Genomic DNA, 23,178 nt, shown 5'->3' with positions numbered 1-23,178 from the left:
GTTTTGATAAATAAGGAAAGGCCATCAGACGCCAAAATAAATATAAAGCAAAGTGGACTCCCACTGGTTCAGTGTTGCACTTTCAGAAGCTTCTTCTAAACTTCATGTCAAAGTCCACTTGGGCAGGATACTGAATCCCAAAACTGTCCCTGATGTGTCACTGAATGGTCATCCATCCACCCACCCATCCATCCATCTATCCATCTATCCATGCATCCATCCACCCATCCATCCATCAGAGCCTATCCCAGCTGTCATGGGATGAAAGACAGATACACCCTTGACAGGTATTGCAGTGCTATAATAGTTGAAGTTGAACTGTTATTTTAGCATTCCTACTGTAATAATCTTCATATATTACTCAAAAATAACTACATGTCCTCACCCACTCCCAGTCTACTTATCTTGACAAGTTTTTGCCCACTCACTGCCTGGGTAAAGAGAGGTGCTGAAGTCAACACGAACTCTGACCTCTCAGTCTTTTCCACCTTAGTTAAACCTTAACACAAGGTACAAAATACAAAATAACTGAAACAAATGTGACTCCAGCACCTGAAATCACCAAAGACAAAAACAAAAACTGTATTATACCATCAAAATGTGCAGCATCCTTCAGTTATGTATACTAAAGCATCAGATTTCATAGTATCCATCTGTATTCATGAATACAGTTCAATAACATGCCAAATTTTCTGTATTTTACAGCAATTTGGGAACAAAAGTCAGCTAACAACCCAAAAACCTGAATGCTGTGAGATGAAATCAATAAACACTATTAAAAATTTCAACCTTTCAACCATCTTGATGGAAAATAAGCACCGAGGCACCCACATGCCAATATCTATCACCAGCTGCCATCAGCAACAACTCCAAACTTTCACAGTAACACAAAGACGGGAGGAAAGTGGCAGCCAGAAAAACCTGGGTGGCAGCAGAGAACCACACTGGGGGGAGCGTTTGAGGTGAAAGATGGCACGGCAGCTGGGTGTGAGGCAAAGCAGATGACGGTCAGATAGCTGAGATGGATTTGTGATTGCCCGTACCACGTGAACCTGTTTCCTGATCCCTCACAGCGTTGTTGTGTCTATCTGTCTGTCAGCACCCTGCTGTACAAGCAGCTATTCATTAGAGATGCTATCAGACTGAAAAAAAACAAAAGGGTTTTTTCTAGAAGGAAGATGTCCAGGTGAGATCTATGGGAACCATCTCAAATCTGGCTCTGTGTGCCAGTTATGGTCGCAATTTTCCAACGTCATCGCCTTTTATGTGCGCAGCAGGTCATCGACATTATCGTGCGATGCTTTATCTGCAGAGGGAATGCTTTCTGTTTTGATTTGTTTAAGTTCGCAGTGTCGTGCGGCTTCGCTCAGAGAACCGAACTTCTGGCAGGTTATGGCTAAAGAAGACATCCTTTACTGAAACATGCAAACAATCAGCCGGTGGGTGTCATTCAGAGTCAAACATGCATTCAAAGAACACTTACTTTCGCACAGTGAAGATTTTTGGCAATTTTCCTGTAGTCAGATAAGAGAACAGATGTAAGTTTCATCAAAGTAAGCAGCCTGTGACAGACTGGTGACCTGTGCAGGGTGTACCGGCCTCTCAGCTGTGATGGGCTGTACATCCCAGTGACCATAAACCGGATTAATGGGTAATAAAATTATTGGCTGGATCTCAGGAAGCAGAAATACCAGCTGGATTACACGTTTAATTAGTGTAATTAAAGATTTTTAATACATTTCAAAGCCTCAAATGTTAATTTGCTTTTTCATTTGTTTTTCTTTTGCTATCTGCTTGTAACAGGTGAAAGCATGTGCACAGTTACACATCAGAAAATGTCCAATTTTTCACACATATTCCTAATCTTAAATAAAGAGTGTAAAAATTATAAACTTAATCTTCCTTGGAAAGGTGTTTTTGACTTCATCAGGGAAAAAACATCGATGACATCAGATGAATTAAGGGACTTAAACACATTTCAAACATGAGCAGTCCGCCTACACCAATGCTGAAAATTCCCACAAACTGCAGAAGGAGATCTGAATCTGGAAAGTATTATCTTGTAAAACAGAGTGATGTCTCCCAGTTTTATTTTTTATCTAATGTGTATTGGTGAATGTTTTTGCCTTGTCCTGCAGTGGTAAACTCAAAGTGGACCAGGCCTGGCCGCTGGTAAAACTTTTTTCAAATCCATCTTTTGTTCACCAAACCCCTGTTTCTGCATGTTATTCCACAGGACACACTGAAGGGAGTCATTTCCACTGTAATGAAGAGGAAATTATTTCCTTTATGTTTTAATAAAGCCTCTTCCTGCACACTTCCACTCCATTTGAGGGTTCATGTGGAGGGTTCAACACACCTTAATGTGTTTAAAACCGACAGATCGAGTGGAAGTGGGTCATGAACCCTCCAACAGCAAGTGTGCACCAATGTGCACTGTAAAAAAATAAAAAAAACAGGAAATGTCCTGCTAGGATTTTGTCCATTTTTTAAGGAAAGTTTATGAGCATTCCCATCAACAGTATTTCATGAAAAATACAGGGGAAAAAATCTGTTAAAAATTAATACAGAAAATTCCTTCATTTTAAAGCGGTGTATTGTATTTTTACAGGTTTTTCACTGTAGGTTTATTAAGTACACCTTTGTGCCACATACTGAGGTTTGAACAGTGTACATCTATGTGTGCATCTGAGCATCGTAGGTGAGATTGTTCTCGAGCTTTGGCAAACATTAACGTTTTTGTGGAACTTGACCTCTGACCTTTAGCTCGAGGTCGCTGAGATTCAAACTCATCTGAAATTTTTGGTAGGTGCATCTATGATGCAAATTTGAACACTTTGTTTTGTGTTGTTTTTGAAAAGTACTTCAAATTTCACTTATTTTAGTTTGTAATTATACATTCAGATAGAACAACAAAGAAGTGCTGTTATAAAAGTCTGAACAAAACTTTATTGGCTCATTTTCTAATAAGTGACAGACTCAGCTGTCTGATAAAGCCACAAATCCCAGAGATGCTGATTAAAAGTTCCTGTTTCCATTTGAGGAAGGGAGAGTCTCCCAAAGCTTGTCAATATATTTCTACCTTACTTCGTTATTAAGAGAGAGGGAGTCTCACCCACCGAAGAGTGGAAGGGTGTGGAGGCCAAATGAAAACTGGGCCTTCGAGCTGCTCATCGAGGTTTGCTCGGTTGTAGAATGGACGCGTTTCTCATCACTGCAACTGCAGTTTCACCTGTTTTCATTTGGGGCATCAGATGCTAATTTTGTCAGGGATGCCAAAATGCTAAAGGTGATAGGATGCTCGGGTCATGGCAGAACTGGACACCAAGATCAAATCCCAGCATCACGAGAGTGTCAGCCAGGAGACTGCGGTGTGGGAAGTTAGTTTTTTGACCAGGTGGGAGTGATGCAGGACTCAAAGCTCTCCATAGCTGTTGAGTTCAAAGTTGGGCTGTGTGGCTGTAATACTGAAATGTGTCTGATCATTACAGCCATTTCTGCATTAACCACATGAAGCACACTGGCCCAAAAACATTTTTTAGCCACACATATTCACCTGAAAAGGAGCAGATGTGAAACAATACAGATATTTTTCTCTGGAGCAAAACGACTTTATATATAATCAGGAGCTAACAGGCAGTCAGCCAGCTCAGCCAGCAGGAACCTCCTCTACACAGGTCACCTGAGAAACTGTTAATGAGCATGCTCAGTGCAGCCTACAGTGTGTGGAACATCGTCAGTGGAAGCTTGGAAAATTGTATTTGCTGTGTGCACCAATAACACGATGTTTGTCTTCGACAAGCAAGTTATTTTTAACTCTTTTTATTGTAAAACAATCGAAAATGTCCATTATTCCTGTCAAACTTTGCTTTTGTTGATTTTAGAATGATTTTTTTTTTGCCCCAAAATACAAAAATACATCAATTTATTTTTATTTCTTTTAATTGAACATTTTTACCATTTTATAGGCAATTATTGAAGAGAAAACAGCTTGAAAAAAGGTTAAAACCCAAATTAAAATTACTAATAACTGGCTTTACTGTATGTGGGAAAATGATGCATATAATGTGTTTATAATATGTAATATGTAAAGCAAAGTTTTGGGATCAAAAATATATATTTTTCAGTTTGTTTACATATACAAAGGAAAATATAGTTTAAACCTAAACTATGTGTTGGTTTTCCAGACCTCAGGGTCATAACGAGCCTTTCACAGCACGAGGCCGGGTGCTGAACTGGACAAAGGTTAGGAAAACGGATGGATGTCCGACTGTAAAGACTGATTAAATCCCTGCACTTTGTGCACCAAGGAAAGCTTGCCAGTCTGGAATAACAAACATAAACATATTTGTGCACAAAAAGGTGACAAAGAAACTCAAACAAAAGATGTAGCACTAAAATAAAATGTGTTCAGTAAAGGAGAAACCCTCTGTCACCTGAGAGAATAGAGATGATTCTCTGTCTGACATGTTAAGCCATCATAATTGATGACGTGACATTTGCAGGTATGCAACACGGAGCAGACTGTTGTTGTTTTGCAATAATTAGCCCGGGATGGGCTTTGTGAAGGTTACGGTACACTGACAAAGACTGCAGCCAAGAGCACAGACAGAACCAAAACGTGTACAGTCGCAAATCGGTATGAAGTGTTCAAAAAGCACGAATCAGCAGCAGCTTTTATCTGTAGTGATCGTGTCAGCATTTATGGATGACATGCCACACACAGGCACATCTACTGAGGACTTTCCACGCACTTCTTGATGATATCTTGATGTTATTTTGTCTTTACAAAAAACAGAGGCTGCGGTTAACTTGTTGGATTCACCGAAGAAAACCAAAAAACAACCACTAAACTTTTCCAGCCACTTCAATTACACTCAGTCCAGCATGCTTTATATATTCACTCTTTTCTTTTAATCTACGGCCTTTGAAAAGCATTAAAACGTAACCAAATTTTACCACAACACATGATCAAAATGTTCTGAGAATGGGGCCATAAAACTCAAAAACCTGGTTTAAATTTGTTCAGTGTCATCTTCCTGCACCGATCTTCATCGCTCTGCAGAGGTTTGTTGTGTGTTCCTGTAATTGTGCGTAATTGTGATGGCTCATATCCATGCGTCCATCATTTTCAGCTTATCCAAAGTTGGGTTGTGGTGGCAGCAGGCTAAGCAGTGTATTCCTGAAAGTCTTCCAAGCACCTTATTCCAGGCGGTCCCAGGCAAGATGAGGTTCTGGGCCCACCCCAGGGTCTTTTCTCACTTAGCCATGCCCAGAAAACTTCCAGAGGGAGGCACCCATGAGGCGTCCTAACCACGTGCCCGAATCACCTCAGCTGGCTCAAAGTCACCCTGACAAACTGCAGCCTTATCATGGTGGGGGAGTTTGCGTATCCTACCAACTGTGCAGTATGGGGCCAGACCGACTTTAAGGTTAGAGTCTGGTGACCAGACCTGGATTCATGAGGTTTGGCCAGGCACAGCTCAAAAAAATAACATAGGTCTGCCACCCTCTGACCCCACCGCCCATGGGGACAGGCATGTTGGGTGCAGTGTAAGCTGGGCGGCAGGCAAAGGTGGGGAGACTGGGCCTGCTGACCCACAGCATGATGACTTGGAGCCTCCCTCTCATTCACACACATGTATTCTGTCATGCTTCCAGAGCATACCTCCACCTCTCCAGGCTCTTCAACCTGCTCCCGACTCTCACTACAAATCACAGTGTCATCTGCAAACATCACAGAGACTCCTGCCTGACCTCATCTGTCAGTCTGCCCATCACCATCGCAAACAAGAAGGGGCTCAGAGCTGATCCCTGATGTAATCCCACCCCCACCTAAACCCATTTGTCACTCCTACCACACACCTCACCACTGCCTCGCTGTGATTATGCATGTCCTGCACCACCCTCACATACTTCTCTGCCACTCCTGACTTCCTCATGCAGTGCCACAGTTCCTCTCTTGGTGCCCTATCATCTGCTTCCTCTGGATCCACAAAGACACAGTGCAGCTTCCTCTGACCTTCTCTTCTCAGAGCAAACATCACATCTGCTGTGAGCATGAAACCAAACTGCTGCTCACTGATCGTCACCTCTCTCTCTAACCTAGCTTCAACAACTCTTTCCCATAGCTTCATGGTATGGCTCATCAACCTTACCCCTCTATAGTTACTATAGCTCCCCATATGACCCTTGTTCTTGAAAACTGGTCCCAGTACACTTCTTCTTCATTCCTCAGGCATGTTCTTAAACCATCTGGTTAAAAAGTCCACTGGCCTCTCTCCTAGACATCTCCATACCTCCACAGGTATGTCATCTGGGCCTTTCCTCTCTTCATCCTCTTCAGAGCTGCCCTCACTTCCTCCTTACTAATCCTCTACACTTCCTGATTCACTAACTGTCCTCCATCCATCCTCATCTTTCTTCTTTTTTTTTAATTCATAAGGGCCTCAAAGTACTCCTTTCACCTTGTCACAACACTCCCTTCACTCGTTAGTCTGCTGCACATCCTCGATCTCTCTGTCTAGCCAATTGATACAAGTCCTTTTCTCCTTCCTTGCCAAATCCACATGATGGATTTGGCAATGATTTTATGCCAGATGCCCTTCCTGATGCAACCCTCCTTATTTATCCAGGCTTGGGACCAGCAATAGGCTTGTGGCTCCCACATGGTTGGGTTGCAGAAGTCTTTCAAAGGCTTCATATAATAAATCATCGGTTTAGTATATAAAGTAAAGATTAAATTGTTGTTAATTTTGCTTGTTTCTGACTGTTTGTGTCTGATGGAAAATGTGTTCATTCCTGAGCTTAAAAAACAAATTTTATAACATGAACTGAGTCGCAAAGATGCATTCAAATGATTAAACACTCTAAAAATTGCAGCCCTAATGAGACAAACTCATCTTATCATCATCACATTGTACTTGCAACCCCATCTGCCTCCAAACTGACCCTCACTCTTTGAAGTTTAGAAGCTATCTAGCAACACTGCTGATAATCTATTGATCGTTATCCTCAATTTACCTCCTTGTTTACGCTCAAGTTTCACCTGGACACACTCCCAGAAGTCCTTTACACTTCTGAGACTTCCATTTCAGTAACTGTTCATTAAAGCTTCATGTGCAAATATAAGGTTCACAGCATAAAAAGGGCTTAAGATAGTAAGTGTTGAGTATGACAGTGGGTGTATAAACGATGTAATTACTGTGTAATTACTACTCTGGAGTTGTGCTTTCGACAGCTCACTGTGGTTTCACGCTGAGCTGGCTCTTTGCTTTCATGGCACCTCAGTTCTGTTGGTGCGAGCGAGATGAGGCAACACTTACTCTGGTGCAACACGTTCGACCTGCCAAAGCTAACCAAAGGGTGTGAAAAACAATGACTTAGAAAGGTGAACGCATGTCATGCAACACACGACGGGAGGGTCTGAACAATTAAAGTACAGAAGACAGAATTACTGGCAGCAATACACTCGCTTTAATGCAAATGAGAAAATTAATCCAGTCATAAATGGTTGTATTGTGTATTTATAATTGTTATTTTATTTGTATTTTGACCCATCTTGTCTTTCTGTGTAACAGCACAAAAATCACGGGCGGCCGCACCTGCACGGGGTGTTTGTCAGACAGAAAGCTGCAAACTCGATGAGCAGCACAAAGCAGGTAATGGAAAAGACAAGTAGGACTTAAATTGCTTCCTAAATGACTCAAAAGCTTCCTAAATAGTTTTAAACAATGAGCCCCTGTTTGCTCTGTCAGTCTGGGGCTCAGATTGTTCAGGTATTAATGGGCAGCCTCTGTTTACTTTGAGCCGTTTGCTGATGGATCATCTTACCTTTTTTGTTGTTTACCTGCAGGAAGCTGTTCCCGACTGCAGCAACGGCTCACGAGAGAGAACTGGACTTCCATCCAGATTTAGTTCGTTTGTGCTGAAATTTTCCCCAAAGTCCTGCTTAAAAAACATTTTAGGACCACTGAAAGATTAATGGGGGTTTGGGCAGCTAATGTACAAGTAAACCATCGGTTTCACATCACATAGTATGAAAGACTCATTTCATTACAATGTTTTCATCTGGGGGCTTCTGGATCCTCACATTCTGGTGGGAGTCACATAGACAATATACATGTAACACACCCAGCACCCCACCATGGCAACAGCATCTCTCAGTGGGGCATTCAATTCAATTCGATTTTTATTTATATAGCACCAAATTGCAACAAACAGTCGCCTCAAGGTGCTTTGTATTGTATGTAAAGACCCTACAATAATACAGAGAAAACCCAACAGTCAGAACGACCCCCTATGAGCAGCACTTGGTGACAGTGGGAAAAACTCCCTTTTTAACAGGAAGAAACCTCCAGCAGAACCAGGCTCAGGGAGGAGCAGTCATCTGCTGCATATATATATATATATATATATGCAGCAATTTATGAAGGAAGGGCGCAAAACTCAGGCATCAGGTGGGAATTGGAAATATAACTCAGTGTAATCCATCGAGGCTGTCGAGCGTTCTGTATTGCTTTCAAATATTTACTCTTCTTTAGGTCAGTTTTTCTAGTTTAATATTCTCCCTGCTGAGTCAACACACACAGAGGCATCATTTACTCATCTGTCCTCTTTTGTTTGGTGGAGTGACCTCTTTAAATATGCACGTGGCACCTATTCATGTCAATGATCAATCATTTCATTTTAATTAATTTATAAACCACTGGGCCTTAATAAATCATTGGTGTTTCCTCGAGACATCTGCTCAGGCTCATTTCACACATGCATCAGTACTTTCAGAGGGTTTTTAACAGTACAAGAAGAACTCCCAGATAAATACCTCCAGTTAGAAGATTGTCCTTTATGGGTTTCATTGTTGTAAACCTATTTCACAAATAAAATTGCTCTCTAATCTGATGAATAACTGAGCTCACAGCATGTGTAACTGTCCACTTTATTGGTGTGTATTTACACACAGTTATCAGCTAATCAGTTTTAGTTGCTTAGGTTTAGAAAAAGGTGGTTTGGGTCAAACTACCCTATTTCCAAAATGTTCACAGAGCGAGTCCATCTGACAGAAAGCACTAAAGACAAACTGCTCCGGTGTGTGATCGGAGAACTTCTGATTTTCAGAGTTATTCAGTGCAGTTCCTGTTCAGTGGGAGTGTAACTCAGGGTACATGTCACAGCTACAGGTGCCACAGGCAGGAAGCCCCGACTGGCCGGCAGTAGAAAAGAGGACAGCTGTGAGGCTGCACTCACTGTGTGTGAGACTGTGCATGACTGTGTTGAAACAGCTCATCTGAATGAGACGAGTGAGTCAGTGAGGTCATTTTTCATCAAAAACCCGCAGCAAAAATGTATAAAACTAAATAAAAAATGAATGATAGAATTTTCCAAAAGAAATTTTTGACTGCCTGATTTTTTTCCCACTTTTTTAAAAGCCAGTTTATGTTCAGATTATGGTTTATGTCGGGGTTGGAGAAAGTATTCTGGCGCTTGGTTAATGTCCCTGAATGTTCTCACATATTTATTAGCACAAAGCGTATGTGCAGCCCTCCCAGCATGCACGGTTGAAACACTGATGTTATCGCAGAACTGGTTGCAGCACAAAAACTGCAGCGTAGTTGATGTCGTCTCACAGCCGTGGTTCAGTCAGACCATTTTTTAAATTAAATGCATGTGTCTTTGTATTTTTAATAAAATGAAATTTGAATGACACATAATTTGGTCAATAAACGTTTGTGATCAGACAGCCATGCAGTGTTTACATGCACACACTCTATCACCAAAAAAAAACATATTTTTGATCTTCGTCGTCATTAAATCCTGTCTCAGCTGTCCCACACATCACTGCTCAGCATCACAAACCCTGAGCTGCTGTCCAGATGAGTTGACTGGACTCCAGAGTGAGAGGTCAAAGTTTGTTTAATTGAGAATGTTCTGTTTAATCTTCTTAAAAAGGATAATATAGAATAAATCTAAGGAAGGACAAACAGGCAACGTTTAGGACGGCGTAACATCAGCAAATCTTTCATCGTGAAACTATTTTTCAGAACAAGAAAAAGAAAAAATGTTTGCCCAACGGCTGCTCAACAGCTACGTGTTTGCTGAGGTCGAGCGAGCAGCAGTTACTACAAGATAAGATGAGGAGAGAGAGATATAAGAAAGAGAGCGAGAGAGAGAGACGAGAAAAGATCAGATATTCTGTTTTTATCCGGAGCCCTACACTCAGAGCTGCATTTACTCGAGCCCCCACAGACACACCTGGCATGTTTCAGGTAGATCAGATGAAGGTATATTTAAATATGTGAAAACAGGCCGACGGAGATTTTTTAAACTATTGGTGAGCTACACAGAAACAAATGATGCTGCAGACATTAGCAGCTGCATTCACTGCTGAGACGAGAGGATAATAGTGAAAATTTAATATTTAACATGAAGCCAAGAAAAACAAAAACAGACTCATTATCAAGTGCTCCAAAAAATACGCTGTGCTTCAGGTAAGCAATTAATATCCACCTGTGACCCTACAGGTACATGTTATGTGTAATTAAACCTCAATTACAGGAGGGCAGGATTGGTTTAGTGGCTCCAATTAATAACTACAGTTATTTTTAATTAGATTGAACTGTCTGCCATTCTTCTCTGCTATATTTCAACATCAGGAAAATATTTCCTCTTAATGCTACAATAACCACAGATTCATTTCTTGTTGCATATTAAGTCTTTATTAAGCACATTTATAGAAAAATATATGTATAGCTTTGCCAATATATTTTACAAGATGAAAGAATTCAAATGCAATTTAGACTTTAGTGGCAACAACATCAGATCACATGGAAGAAAATTTATTTTTAATTCAAGCTGAAAAAAAAAGATTCAGGGGAGTTTCTCTGGGCTGCTTCGTGAGCTTTTCCTGAAGAACGTCCTGATCCAGATGTGGTCAACAGTTTCAGTTCGGTTAAAGCTCAGTTTGCCGTGAAGCTTCTAAAACATTTCGGCGTTTTAACATCACTTCACATCCATCGTGTTTCCTCCGTGTCTCCACGAGGCCGAAGATAATCTGTGAGCAGGGTGATGGTGTTTGCTCAGGGGAGGTTTCCCTTCCTCTGAAACAGAAGAAATAAACCATCAGCACCATCGTGATCAACGTCCTCCTGATCAGCCTCACGTTTAAACAGCTCATCTCTCCACACAGATGTATCACCTGTATGAACACGCTCTCTTTATTTGCAGCCCGTCGGTTTAAAACACTTTTATCCAAAGAGATTTTACAGAATAAAATAATTTCCCTCAGCAGTTTTATGACTTCCATCACGGATGCCAATTATTTGAAGGGTTTTTACAGGACTGCAATCCAAAAACCAGCTCAAAAACTCAGGTAACTGTAGATGACTACAGGGTTGAAAGATGCAAACAAATATAAATAAAAAAAAAATCTTGTAATAAATTCCTGGGACAAAGAGAGAAGTAACTTGAGAAACTGCAAAAATGAATTATAGTTTACCTGAACTCTGCACACACACCTGTGCAGTCTTTGTTATTTGGAAAGCAAACGTCCACATATCAATGCAAACCTGCCTGAAGGGCTCCATTAAAATTAAAGCCTCAGATCAAAAAACACGTATAAGTGTATTAATAGAGAAGAAATCTGTTATACTGTATCAGCTGTCTGTCTGATGGAGATGCTGCAGGAAAAATTCATCCTGTCTCTGCTTCATGTTTCATGCTGAAAATTCTTGTGTGACTCGTTGTTTCTTTAAAGTTTCTCTCCTGTGGCTTTGTAATTCATTTTTTGGTGTGCTGCATTGTGCCCGCCTGCTTCTCCTTAACATTGTTACAAACTTCAAAGGAATTTCTCGCCTAAATGAAGGATAAATAGGAATGATCTGTTTGTAGATCGTTATCGGGAACCGGTTCTGTCGGCTCTGCGGTTTTCAGCAGCTTTAATAAGGCTTGAAGAAATCAGATTTGGCTTCATCATTTCAGACGTCTCCTATTAAAGTCTCAAAGCTTCATATTTATTTGATTCTGTAGTGCATTAACATTTTGTGTGTGTATTTTTTTATTATTTGATTGTTTTATACTTGATTTTTTTTTGGGGGCCAAGTCCTGAGGATGAGAGAAGGCTAACAGTTAAATTCATTAATTTATATCTAACATAAGTCTGTTTTGTTTTATTGCTAACAGCAGTTTACACAGAAAACGTGCGTTATGTCAGTTTTTGCACAGGTTAGAGGCAAATAAATGTAACCAAATGTTATTTATTCTATGAAACCAGAAGTTATTTCTTCTGTGCAGTTTGGGGCTGTTTTAATCTCCACACAATCAACCCTGTTTCTTAAAAACACACACACACACACACACACACACACACACTAGTGGTCGTTGAGGAGGAAAATGCAGCATTTAGCAGAAAATAAATCCTCTCAGATGTGTTTTTATAGCTTAAAACACTGGACAGCAGCGCTGTGGCTTTTTTAGACAGACAGTTTTATACATCTGTAGTTTTCAGCCAGGCCACAAAAGTCAGCTTTCTCTTTAGCTTCCATCCTACATGAGACTGAAATACAACTGAATATCAACAGTGGGCTGGCAGAGTAACTGGGAATCTGGGGGAGAAGAAATGTGTCACTGTGCCAAATACGTAACAATTCGGGGAAACCAGTCATGTTGTCCCCTTAAAATAAGGTAGGGGAAAGAAGAAATAACTGAAGACCAATTTCCAAATTATCCTGTTTTTCTAAGAGTACAGAGTCACTCACACACAAGCTGTTCTGACCCTTACAAATCCAGATGAAGGCCCATATGCACATCATTTTTCTGCTGCTACTTTGGTTCTGGATTATGGATTGGATATGAAAAACACTGGACCACTCTTAGTTTTTGACACAGATGATCGTTGTTGAACATTTAAATAATGCCGGTTCAGGAATTCAGGAGTAACTCGTCTGACCAGCAACACTCAGTTACTTTAACGACTTTAACACGAACAAAAGGTGTCCCACACGGCTCGATTCTAGGTCCACTTTTACAATTTAACTGTTGTTGCGTCATTTCAACAAACTAATTGTTATGCATGTTTTTATGCAGCACTGTATTACTGATTCTGTTCAACTAGCCAGGAGGGGACAAGAGCAAAATGAACAAAATAAAAAAGACCACAACATTCATTTAACGTTCTGTAAGCTGCTGACCGAAGACGTGCACTAAATGGAGATAAACTGCCACCTTTCTCTGGTTCAAGGATCTAACTGAGAGCATTTTGGAATATAAATATAAACTGTACACATGTCAACAACACTCATATCTGGATTTGGCATCCTTGATTAACTGTATTTGTTTAGTTTTTTTGCATCTCTTATTCGAAGGCAACGTCTGAATCAGTCTCACCTTCTCTCTGTGAAAGTTTGAAAGATGCAGCTTGGAAATCTGCAGCTTCCAGCGGCGCAGCCGGGCTGAGATGACTCAGACTCTGAGTCAAACCAGGGCTCAGACTGGGAGTCATTCTGGAATTCAAACTGGGAGTCAGACTAGAGGGCTGGGGCTGCCAGTGGTGTCCAGTGCTCACGTAGTTGGTTGCAGGACCTCCATACACACAGTACTGGTTCGGTGGTGAATGCGCACAAGCTGAGAGGTAACCGGGCAGACTGGATGAGGACTGAGCAAAAGAAGGAAAACAAAAGCTTAACAACTTCCTTCAGGCTCCTTAGCTTTTAATCACACTTGATATGAAGCAACAGTACGCTCAGTACATCAACCCTCGGGGGGGGGGAGGTTGTGGATGCTTTGTTCTTGTTGTTGATTGATGGTTGGACCTGGATTTTATACTCTCACTAATGTTTTTCTCAAATTATGTTTATAGCAGCTTACAGCTGAAATGTCTTTATTTTACCCTTTAATAAATATTTAACATTTACTTATGAATGCGTGATGTGATCTATCTATCTATCTATCTATCTATCTATCTATCTATCTATCTATCCATCCATCCTCAATGACTTTCCATTACTGTCCATTTGTTCCAAATACTCCCTTCTGATTGGTCCACACTACAACAGCTGTTCTATAAGCTCTGTGTACATCAACAGCTGTTGGAGGTTAACACAGGATGAAATTAATGGGACTAAAGACACTTGAGAAAACCTTTTAAGAAAATCTAAAAATTTAGGGTACCTTTTTAACTCAGTCTAACAGCTGTTTTTAGTTTCCCCCCCAAAGAAGATGGGAAACATGAGAGGGTCTGGTGGATGGTAGCCAATCAGGGCTCTCCTTACATCCAGAAGCGACGACTATCATCAAATCAGAACGAGCAAACAGCAAAATAGCAGCAAGTAAAGCAAAATTAAAACACATAATAACTCATTTATATGCTGCAAATCCCACGACTTATTCTCCAGTTTATACTGTGATGATTGTTCAGCTTATTTTCAAAGTCAGCATTTATTCCTGTTCTTACTGAAACATAAAAATGATCAGTTATTTCACTTCCTCCAGCTCTCCGTGGTTCTTATCCAGAAAACACTTTGTTCACAGATGACATCGTGGTTATTTACCTGCTGCGGGAATCTGACGTCCAGTTCATTGTTGGATTTCTCGGCTCCGTGGATTCCAGGCGGGAACGATCTGCTGCTCATGTTGGTCATACTGGGGACACTGGTCCATTCCTCCACTTTGGCTGGATGTCCATCAGATCCAGGCACAGCTTTAAATAAATAAAAAAAAAAAAAGTATAGCTCATAAAAGATTCATACAATCTTAATCTTGTTCATCACATCATGGATGGGTGTTCTGTTAACTGTAATTTCCCCATTGTGGGATCAATAAAGTATCATCAAAACATCAAACAAACTGATTCAGCAGTGATTAGTGGGAACTTTTTTATTCCACAGTTGAGAACCGAGGTATGTTGTCCCATTTATGTCTTTGTTTGTCAGCAAGTTTATGCAAAAACGATCAAACCAAACTTAATAAACTGAGCAGAAAAACAACACATTCAATTCTGACGTGGGTCATTTTTTTCAAAATGTGTGACGGGTGATCGAGCTGGCGGAGGAAATTCAGAAAACACTTTTAAAGAACCAAATGCCTCAGATGAAATTAATCCACTGAGACTAAACAACAAATGCATCAAACAGCAGAAATTTAATAAAACATAAACAGGTGGAGTAACACTGTTTATGAAAACATGGGGCCCGCTGCAGGTTAACAGCACTACTGCCAATAACACTCATTCAGGGTGTCATGGAGGACAGTAAGGGGAGGGTTTTTGTTGCTTATGGTTCATCAAGACTTATCTGAACAATAAATGGTTCAGCTATTATTTTCTTCATCTCCACATTGTTTGATTTTGCAGCAAAACCAAAAAAACTGCAGGATAAATTTTTACTAAAAATAAAATCACCAAAGAAATAAAAATTTTAATAAATGTGGAAAAAAATGCAAAACTCTAATTTTAAAAAGCTGCTGCTGAACAAATGCTTCTGTATAAACAGCCTCGATTTGATGCAGCTCATTCCTCTGTGGGTGCAAACAGCTGTGCTGCACCTCAGGAGCACTTTTCTCTGGCTGCATTCGCCCAAAAACAAGAAGCTGAACTTTTCTCTTCTCAAATCCTGCAGCAGAACAATGAGCCCAAACATCCAGCCAGAGTCATAAAGAAGCTCCATCGTCCTCGAGAAGAACAGGACGCGCTGCAGCAGATGGTCTGACCCAACAACAGGGAAGCAGACTGGATGAGACGCAGACAGGAGAGCACCTCAGAAACCTCCAAATACCCCAGACTCGATTTACAAAGGGTTGACTGTTAGATTTCTGACGCTTATCGCAGTCTAAGCAAACACGCCCAGTTTGTGTGTGTCTCATTAATCACATGAGGAAAGGAGCGAATAAAATACTAAATAATTTAGCTTTTCTTGCACTTTGCATGAAAGGAACAGATGTGAAAACCGGAGGGGTTTTTTTTTGCTCACTTCCTTTTGTCCAATATAAGGTGCAGGAAGACGCAGCTGCAAATATATAAGAGTTTGTTATTTTAAAGATAAATTGGTCCTGCTTAGAATAAGACAGGATCCATTTATTTGGTACGATGGTTCGATCCTTGAGGAGCATCACACTGTTTAAACTCACCAACTCCAGCTGAGTGGAAATAGTGCAGATGTGTTTAAAATGGCACCGATACCTTTTAAATCATTTAGACAAATAATCGTTGGAACGCACAAAGCTTCACAATTCAAACTTCAGGACAGCAGGACAGAAAAAACTGTGAACATGCATCAGAGTGACAGTTTGTGACCTCCTCGCTCTCTGCAGGCTCGTGTGTGGTGAATCACTACGTGCTGCACAGTTTGTCTGTTTTTAGACAAATAACGGGATGAATTAGGAGCTGACATCACTTTTATCTGTCAGGATAACCTGAACCTCAGCGAGCATATTTAACCAATATTTATGTGCTATACAGACAGCCAATATTTACTTGTTTTATTGTCTGTGTGCCATCTTTTCTGTAATGACCTCGATGGAGTTTTTGTCTTTAACCTGCTGATGTTTACATTTTGAATTATGAACAAACAGCCGGAGGTTTTATTCTGACGTGTCTATGACTCTTCAATGTTCTTTAGAATTATTTTCTATCATATTAATGTTAAACATCGCACACTGGTTGCCATTTAATGAGGTCGGTGGGATGTGTAAACTCTGGTGACAGTGATGGATGTAAGTGCGGGACTCCACCGCCTCCCTGATGACGTCGCTGCACACAGTTTGGTTCACGTCCGTTTGTGTTGTCGAGAGTCTAAATCAAAGTTTTTACTAGGATCGGTTTAACTACATATAAATATAAAACATTTCTAAGGAAATAATATTCTATGCATATTATATGAAAACTAAGATGGATGATCAGCAGATTAGTGGGCAGGCGTTTGCTTTGTAGCCGGTGGGTTGCCAGTTCGAGCCCCTGTCCCTGCGCTGCGTTGTGTCCTTGGGCAAGACACTTAAACCACATTGCCTAACAGCAGCGCCGGTCTCTGGCTGCATGACCGCAGATGCTCGTCTCTGGATGAGTGATCTGGAACATCATTTCATTGTGTACTTTGTGCGCACAATGACAATGAGTTGAATCTAATCTAATAACAGTTCAGAAAGCAGGTCTGAAGAGCTGCTGATGATTATTATAGTTTGTTTTTTCATTAGTATTAATTTTTATTTAGTTAACAGTGTGTTTCGGTTTTTAATCATTAGATATTTTTCTGTTTTGAATTTTTAGAAGTGTAAAATAACAATAACACAAACACACAATCGAGTCGACCTCCCGGTCGGTGTAAAAACGAGCCAAAGTTCGCTCAGAATGAAAAGAGCTGAACTTCCTGCTCATTTTTATTTGAGTTTGTTTTGTTAGTACAAATTCAGTTTTTTCTCTTAATGCCAACTTCTGATTTTTATTTCAGGCAACTAAAATGTTTCCAGTTTAGTTAAAATAACCTGTGGTGGCATTACCACACATCCATCCATCTTCTGAACTGTGTATCCAGTTCAGAGCGGCACACTGAGAGGCCGGCTAACCTCAGCCAACAGCTGCTCACGCTCAGGTTCTCACCTGAATCACCGGTTAACCCGACAAGCTCGGGTGCCCAGAGAGAACACACGCACACACGCGGCGCACAAAAAGGCCCGTCCACTGGACTCAAACCCCGGACCCACTCACTATTAGGCGACTGTGCTAACCACTACATCACCGCGCCGCCTGACAAAAGTTGATCTCAGACTTGATCAGTGATCAATCAGAATACCTGAGTTTAATATTTCATGTGTGAATCAGTGAGAGCACGGATGGCTGATTAAAACCGCCTGATGCTGCGTTCTGGCTGTTTGTGTTTGTCAAAGGTCACAGAGGTCGCTGCCTTGGTGCATTTATTTTCAGTAACATAGGAAGAATTTATCATCTGCACTTTTTTAAGATGTTAAAGTCTGAAATGTCCAGGCGCTGCACTGCAGATACTTTGGAGACCTTAAATGCAGTGAAGAAATTTGTCCTCAAAATCAATAAATAGTTAATATCTTATGAAACACACCCTCAGAGTGGAGAAGTTTTTGGAAATGAATATCAGTGTTTCACAATTTTATGTTGGGAATTTAAATTTACTGGCAATTAAATGAAGAGTAAATAAACTAGAAACAGGCGTGTGACAGGCTCAGTTTGGAAGGAAGGGTAATAATCAATGATGATATCAAGATATCAATTTTATTGTTTTGTTTTATTCATATTTTCTTATGTGTAAAAACCACCTGGTGATACTCATTTCTTTTTAAGTCATTATTACTGACTGAGCATAAATAAATAAATAAACATATACATTTATTTATTTAATATAAATTTTTTCCCCATTTTTTAAAAAATTTAATCATATCTTGTTGTTTATATTAAGGCTTAAATTAAGAGAACGATAAGTATAAATAAAGATTTTAAAAGGTAAATTTCTATCATTTTAATACGTAAAATAAACCATTTTTAATTTATAAATGAGTAATTAAGGGTTAAATCGGGCTTTTGTGGAATAAACCAGCTTTTTTTCCTTTTTATTTTTTACAGGAACATTTAAGAAAAAAAAAAGTTTTAATGCATAAATCCGAAGTTTTAAAAGGCATAAAACAGTTTAAATCTTATTAGTATTAGGGTGTCACATGAAGAGTCTCCACCAACCTGCCGGGTCCATGAAGGCTCTGATGCCCAGGAAGTTGTGCCAGCTCCGGGGCAGCCCGATGTGTCCCGCGGGGCCGCTGCCGGTTCTGGTCCCGGTGGGGGCCCCGGGCCCGCTGTAGGACGGGTACGGATAAACAGGGCCGTACTGCAGCGGGGCCGGGGGCGTCTTGATGCTCTCACACTGACGCGGCTCAGAAAGAGTCCCGATTTTATTCCTGAGGATGCGGCTGATGGAGCTGACTGAGGGCACGTTGTATTTATCACACACTCCGTCCGAGAGCAGCCGGTCCCGGATCTCCCAGGCAAAGATGCCCGGGTCCCCCTGCTTGTAGTCCCGGATGCTCTTCACCACGGCGGGGGTGGTGACCCGAGGCTTGCTGCCGCCGATGGCTCCCGGCAGGATGGAGCCGGTCTCGTTGTAGCGGGCCAGGATCTTGGACACGCAGCCGTGAGAGACCCGCAGCTGGCGGCTGATGTCGCAGGGCCGCATGCCGAGCTGCGCCAGCTCCACGATCCGCAGGCGCACCGGGTTCGGCAGCGGGCGGCCGTTCACGAACACCCCGCCGAGCTGGTTCACCTCCCCGTAGCTCTGCTCTGCACACACAGGATGAGATTCTTTACCGAGCTGCTCAGGTGTGAACCCGGAGATGTAAATGTTTTTAATGCACAGATGAGGAAGATGGATTTATTTTAATAAATATGAAAGAGCAGATTTATTATTTCCATGACAGGAAAACGCAGATCTTATTTTTTTAATATGCATTTAAAAAGCTTGAAAAGGCCACAAATATAAAACCTGTTCTCAAAATAAACTTCTCCGTTAAATAAAGTCAAATATGACCGTTTCTGTCAGATTAGATATTTTCTGATTAAATTATAAATAAATTATAATAATAATAGTTTTAATAAACAGATAAAGATGATTGAGTGATCACAATGATCATGAGATTTATCTATGACAAGACTACATGTTATTTACATTAATTTAAAAAACTTTAATCAAAATTAGAGCTTATTCATGTCTCTTGTTGAAAAGATATTTGTGCAACTAAAAACAGGGAAATAAATATTTTTGAAAATCAGATGGAGATTTTTTACAGTGTTTGTGTATTTAAAGCTTCTTTATGTGTTACCCACTTTAATACTAAAACCATAATAATTTTTCTTCTCTTTTTTTTTTAACTTTCTGACACATTTTAAAGAGAAAATTGGTGATAAATTACAGTTTTCAGCCTCCTCAGGGTCTGTCAGGCTCACTGCATCTTTATTTATATTAAAAAGGTTAAATAATAAAATATGTAAACAGCCTTTTGAATTAAATTTAAATGAATTAATATTTAATTAAAAATTTTGTAATTAAATTTATTTTTAAATGAGGCTGAGATTCTGCAGCTCATGTGTGTTTTCTTAAAGCTGCGGTCCTCTCGGTGTTTTAGTTTTTATACATCAGATTTAATAACAGATTTAACCCACTTTAATTTAATAAACCAGATTTTCAGCTCTGAGCTCGTTTAAGGCATTTTTTCCACTTCTAGGCCTGCAGAATGCAGCACTTCCTGTTTGTTTTTACATCCTAAAATTAATTTCTTACAGCTGAACATTTAGTCTTAAAACTTTTCTGCCAGATTCTCGTGTTTTAGGACAAAGAAGCTTTTATAGGGACTACAGATGGAAAGTCGCCTTCTGGCATATTTATATTGCGATGTTCATCAATATGCAATGTCCCTTTCAAATAAATAAATCAAATTTTAAAAATTTATATATAGGTTACATATAGGTTACGGCTTTTGAAAGTTGACAGCAAAATTTTATGTGAGAATTTAAATCACTGCTGAATAAATCAATTTGTTCTCTCAATGATCTCTTTATGTTTCGGGGATTTTTAAGAACTTGTTTGCTGCTCTGACAGTCTTACATGATCATTTAAATCCATTCATTGCATCCAAAACAGCAGAGTGTGTGTGTGTGTGTGTGTGTGTGTGTGTGTGTGTGTGTGTGTGTGTGTGTGTGTGTGTGTGTGTGTGTGTGTGTGTGTGTGTGTGTGTGTGTGTGTGCAGCAGACTAAAGTTCAGATATATTTCTGAGGGATGATTTCATTTACAGAACTGATACATTGTTCCCGTACAGCTCCTCATCGTACTTCATCATCTTACGTTTTAAAACGAGTTAAACTTTGTGAACCTCTCGGTGACGCTGATGTGGGAAATAGATGTTCTTTACTTTTCATGTTGTTCGCCTGTTTTTATTAAATATAATTCCTGTCTTTGCTCTGCATACTCTGTTCTCCTCCAGTTTAATTTCTGCATGTTTAAGAGTGTTTTGGTGACTCTTGAGACACTTCAGATATTTAAATATTCGTGTTATTAATGTAGAAAAAAGTTTAAAGAGGCTGCAGCACACCAGTCTGCTTATTTTGGCGTAAAAGCACCTCAAGATCTTTTTTTTATGTTCATTTTACTTCCTGCTGATCGCTACGCCTCATTCGTGTTTTAAAGGACAAAGCAGCTTTTCTTTAATAAAACATGCAAAAAATAAAATAAAATAAAATCCACTCCAAGTCTGACATAAATCCATCGTCTTTCTTTCAGAGTCACTTTCAGTTAAATTTGTGTCAAACTCACCCATCAGCTGCCGTCCACAACGTCTCACCGCTCCACCATCCAACCCTCCGAATGCTGCCTGCAGAGATCTGCAGAGATTTGAACCTCCTGCTCCTCCTCCTCCTCCTCCTCCTCCTTCTCCTCCTCATTTCCTGCTTGCAGGCTGCCATCAGAAAAACAAGCGTTCCTGGAGGCCTCTGAAAGCTGCGTTTTCTTTTCTCCGAGGCCCACATGTTGACACTGAACTCATCATGTCTGGTCTGAGGTATTTCCTTTTTTCCCCCCTGATTCAGAGAGCAGCAGCTGTTTAAAGGATGACACAATGCAAACAACAGTCGCTGGAGAGAATTTGTTCAATGTAATTTTTTGTGCATGGAAAACAATATTAGCAAATAAGTGATAAATAAAAATGACTGAAGACATCAGGGAGTTGCACATAGGATTAGAAAGTCCACAAATAAGCTGCAATAATGGCAAAAATTCAGGCTGATTACAACTTTATTAAATTTAAGTAAATGTCTTTAGTCTTCAGCTTTGGATGCTTGGCCGGATCTCTTCCCAAAGTTCAGCTGAAATTGCAGAATTCGGTTTGTTGGCTTCATTGAGATGACTGTCCTTAACCGGGCTCGTGAAAATTTTAACAAACCGGGAAACTAAAGGTTCAGAAGTTGGCTGCACCAAAAATAGATAACGGAAAGTATGACTTTGGTGCTGGTGTGCTCTGACACAGGCACATGTAGCTGGTAGGCCTGAACTCAGTACACGAGCATTTCGAAGCAGCCACTGAAGTGAACATCTCTCCGTGTTTGTGCTGCTGGAGCTTTTTAAATTTGTCTGACTAATATTATGACCTCAAGTATTTTATTAGTCTGTTACTTTGCACTGATTAGCACATATCTGTGTCTGTGTGCAGCACCTGTACAGTTTATGGACACAGTGTGCTAAACTAATTAGCGCTCCACCTTCTCGTCCCTATCAGGTAACTTGTTGCTTTATAGAACGCAGCAGAGCAGTGACCAAAACACCAGCGTCAAGGCTTTCAAACGCAGAGTCCAAAACCAGCAGGTGACACAGTGGCTGTGACCATCTAATATATTATCTATTCTCCTAAGCCTCACCTCCAATAACCTGCAGCTCTGTGAATGACTCGACTCTGCCACATGTAGATCCTGCAAACATCAGGCACTCCAGAGGCACCCAGTCCTGCCCACCAGCCACCTGCTTCATGCTTCTTTAAACCCAGTGTCCACCCTCAGCCCTGAAACCTCACAGATTTGAATACCATCACTTGTGTGTTTAAGCTCGTCATTAAGGGCTCACAGAGGTGCAGACACAGTGACATGAGGTCAGTCTGAAGAAGTCCAACACGTTTCTGACTGTTGTTGGTTTTAAACGGTCTTCACAGCCAAAATAACTTCAAGGATCATTCAAGTTTGGACATAACCTCCCTTTGCCTTACAGAGGGAACAAGAGGAAATTATAAAAATGATTTTTTAATTATAATTTTAAGGTTAGTTATTCAACCAGCACTTTTCTGTTTACCTTTCTTTCCTCCTGATCCATAACCCTGTGTTTGGTATCACAGCGCTGTGAACTCTGGGCAGCTCCTCTAGGAGACGTCCACAGAGATGTGGACTCATGGAAGGTGTACATAAAGGGCAGGGCTGTCCACCATTGGCTGAGAGCGTGGATAGGAGTAGTGTTGGAGTGTAACTTTGTTTATGTACTCGAGTACTTTACTGCAGTCCTGCTTTTTCCTTGGTTACATATCACACGACTCATTTTAAAGCTTTACTTACCTGTGATGTCGTAGATGCTAACAGTGCATGTTCATGCTACAGGTGGTTGTTAGGCAACATGATGACGTCATAACGCATGAATAATTCAAGTTTT

At 40.4% G+C, this 23,178-nt stretch overlaps 1 protein-coding gene across 1 annotated transcript; it reads right to left on the bottom strand.

Moving 5' to 3' along the window:
* Positions 1-10,980: 10,980 nt before the first annotated feature.
* On the bottom strand, positions 10,981-21,376 carry pax1b (paired box 1b). Its single transcript, XM_030722029.1, has 5 exons — positions 21,307-21,376; positions 18,686-19,279; positions 14,544-14,692; positions 13,381-13,648; positions 10,981-11,096 (listed from the first exon to the last, which is right to left on the bottom strand). The coding sequence occupies exons 1-5, from the start codon at positions 21,308-21,310 to the stop codon at positions 10,999-11,001; spliced, it is 1,113 nt and encodes a 370-aa protein (XP_030577889.1). The 5' UTR covers positions 21,311-21,376; the 3' UTR covers positions 10,981-10,998.
* Positions 21,377-23,178: the final 1,802 nt, after the last annotated feature.

This window comes from Archocentrus centrarchus, chromosome 24, assembly GCF_007364275.1.
Source record: "Archocentrus centrarchus isolate MPI-CPG fArcCen1 chromosome 24, fArcCen1, whole genome shotgun sequence".
Classification (NCBI taxonomy): Eukaryota; Metazoa; Chordata; class Actinopteri; order Cichliformes; family Cichlidae; genus Archocentrus; species Archocentrus centrarchus.
The sequence above is the reverse complement of the archived record's forward strand: the minus strand, read 5'-3'. Positions and strand labels throughout refer to the sequence as shown.